This window comes from Gallinula chloropus (assembly GCF_964237585.1).
Source record: "Gallinula chloropus genome assembly, chromosome: 2".
NCBI lineage: Eukaryota > Metazoa > Chordata > Aves > Gruiformes > Rallidae > Gallinula > Gallinula chloropus.
The window spans coordinates 113,184,574-113,187,029 of NC_140086.1; the positions used below are offsets into that span (position 1 = coordinate 113,184,574).

General features: G+C 41.5%; 1 protein-coding gene across 1 annotated transcript; it reads left to right on the plus strand.

Moving 5' to 3' along the window:
- Window positions 1–623: 623 nt before the first annotated feature.
- On the plus strand, window positions 624–1,487 carry LOC311188644 (putative G-protein coupled receptor 141; the record flags this gene model as incomplete). Its single annotated transcript, XM_084260109.1, has 1 exon — window positions 624–1,487. One exon carries the CDS (start codon window positions 624–626, stop codon window positions 1,485–1,487), a length of 864 nt encoding a protein of 287 aa, XP_084116235.1.
- Window positions 1,488–2,456: the final 969 nt, after the last annotated feature.

Below are 2,456 nucleotides of genomic sequence, written 5' to 3' on the forward strand. Positions count from 1 at the left end.
GTTCCTAAATTAGCTTTTAGCTTTTCTTCACTTATCAGAGTAGGCCAGGGGAAATTCTGTAGCGAAAAGACTTGGAGTTTAAGTAAGATTTCATCTGCTTATCTTTACTTTCAATGTGGTCTATGCATCTAGAAACTGTTGATGTCTTATGAGTGTCCTACATCCTTCCAGCAAGATGCTAAAAAGATGGCTCAGGTGTCTTCATAAAGCATCTGCAAATTGTAGGTACAGCCTCTTCATGGTTCAGTATTTTTCCCACCTTTGATTTTATCTTTATAACATGAATGCAGATTAAATGTGTATAATTTACAAACAGAATGTGTCTTAGTTATTTCAGGTGGATGAATCTAAAGGCAAATAATTGGGAAAAAATCCTAGAATGAAGTTTAGTAAATTAAAAAATGTGGTTTAAACACTGAGAGGCATGGGTTATTGCTGCCATACAGTATGAGAACAGATATAAGGTTTTATACTGGTGGGGTAACATCATTTCAAACACAGTTCAGTAAAATGCCCCTTCATTAATCTGTGATAGTCTATAGTTAATAATAAAAGAAGCAACAAGAAAAACATGTCTATTTTTAAAATTCTGCTTTTTCACTTTGAAAGAGGAGTCTAGGAGGATGCCTAACAGCAGTGTAACCCAGCAGAACCACTCCTCCAGTGAGATGTTGTTGGACACATCTGATAAGCTCCGCACTGTTCTCATAGCCCTGTACATCATCAACCTGGCTGGCGGTACCCTCGGGGTCATTATGATGTCCCATCAGTTGTTTCACAGGAGATCGCAATCTGTGATGACCATCATCATCATCAACCTCCTGGTGCTACACACCTTTATGCTACTCAGCATCCCCTTCCGTCTCAGCTATTACATTTTACGGGAATGGAAGTTTGGGAGGTTCGCCTGCAAGTTAGCAAGCGCCATCATCTACCTCCACATGTACACCACCTTCACGTTTTACGTGGCTATCATCATGATACGCCTCTTCCGGCTCGAGTTCAGGAAGTGCTACACTACAACCTGGGTGGCTTCTGTCTGGCTGGTGGGAGTGCTGGTCATCACCCCTGTTCTTCTCTTGCACTATGGCACCTCTACGACATACCACTCCTCTGAGTGCTTTCAGTTCCACAAGGAGATACAAGAGGTGCCCATGGTGATCGCAAACTACTGCTTGGTTGGGATTTTGGTGGCAATCTGTGCTGTGCTCACTGTAATCCAGTTGTCTGTGATCTGTAGACTGGCTGTGAAATACTGGCCTGACCTTAACTCCCACGTGGAATTCAGGGCTCAGGCAAAGAGTTTCTTCTTCATCTTGGTAACATTAGTGTGCTTTATGCCTCATCATTTTTTCCGAGTACATTACATCCGAAACTACCACCTGGATAGAGACCATAAACTGCTCCCCTACAATGAAATTTTTTTGGCTTTAACAACAATGTGCTGTTTGGACATGTTGTGCTTCATAGCAGGAATAGCCCACTGAACTGCAAGCTACCAGGAAATCCAGCTGCAGTATGTCAACACTGGCTTTTGGCAGGAAACAGTGTCAGGACTTTGCTGAGCTAGGGAGACTGCTGAGTTTTCAGCATGGCTGTACAGGGCTGTAGACTTGTTTGGTTTTTGCAAACTGGTGAGATCCATCTTGCAGAAGCTACTGTTTTTTATCTTCTCTCATGAAGGCAGACACATGATTGTTACCCTAGTCTTTGACCTAAAAGTCATGTTTTGCAGCTTCATTAAGATTTTCCTCAGCTGTCCCTCTCTGACAATTACAGCATGAGTGTCCATTCCTTTCTATTTTTTCTTCAAAGTGCCTCAGTAACAGCAACCCACTGTGTTCAGTAAGTTGCCCACTCTGAAGGTCTAACAACAACTTCTTGCAATTGTGTTTCCGAAGGGAAGAGAGGGAAGAAAGAATCTCAGAATTGTAGGGGCTGGAAGGGATCTTAAGAGATCATCGAGTCCAACCCCAAGAAATTCCTTTATGCAATTTTTGTACTTGTGATTTTAGATAGCAAGGACATAATCTCTATGTAAATTAAAAGTATTCAAGGTATGAAACAGGGTATAAATATTGTAGATGAGTAACTCAGGACAATCCTTTTCTTCACTCATACAAAGCAGATATTAAATTAAAAAAAAAAAAACCAAAACAAAACACTTATTCCCACAACTTCAGCTGTACTTACTTCATTCCAAAACCACAAGCATCTCACTAATTGTACCTTTTAGAGTGAGTGAGAGCAGAACAAGCCACGGGTTTCAGAACTTCTGCCTTACATCACTCTCCCGTTAGGACTGGATCTGTGGCTGTTATCCCTTAGCTTCATTGTAGCCAGAGAAATTCAAATTATTGTGGTCCCATAACTGGATCTGGAATTCAAATCAAGAGGTCTGGTCCTTTACTGAAGGATCAGCCACTCCCCGGGAGAGGGAAATATTTTATCAGCCT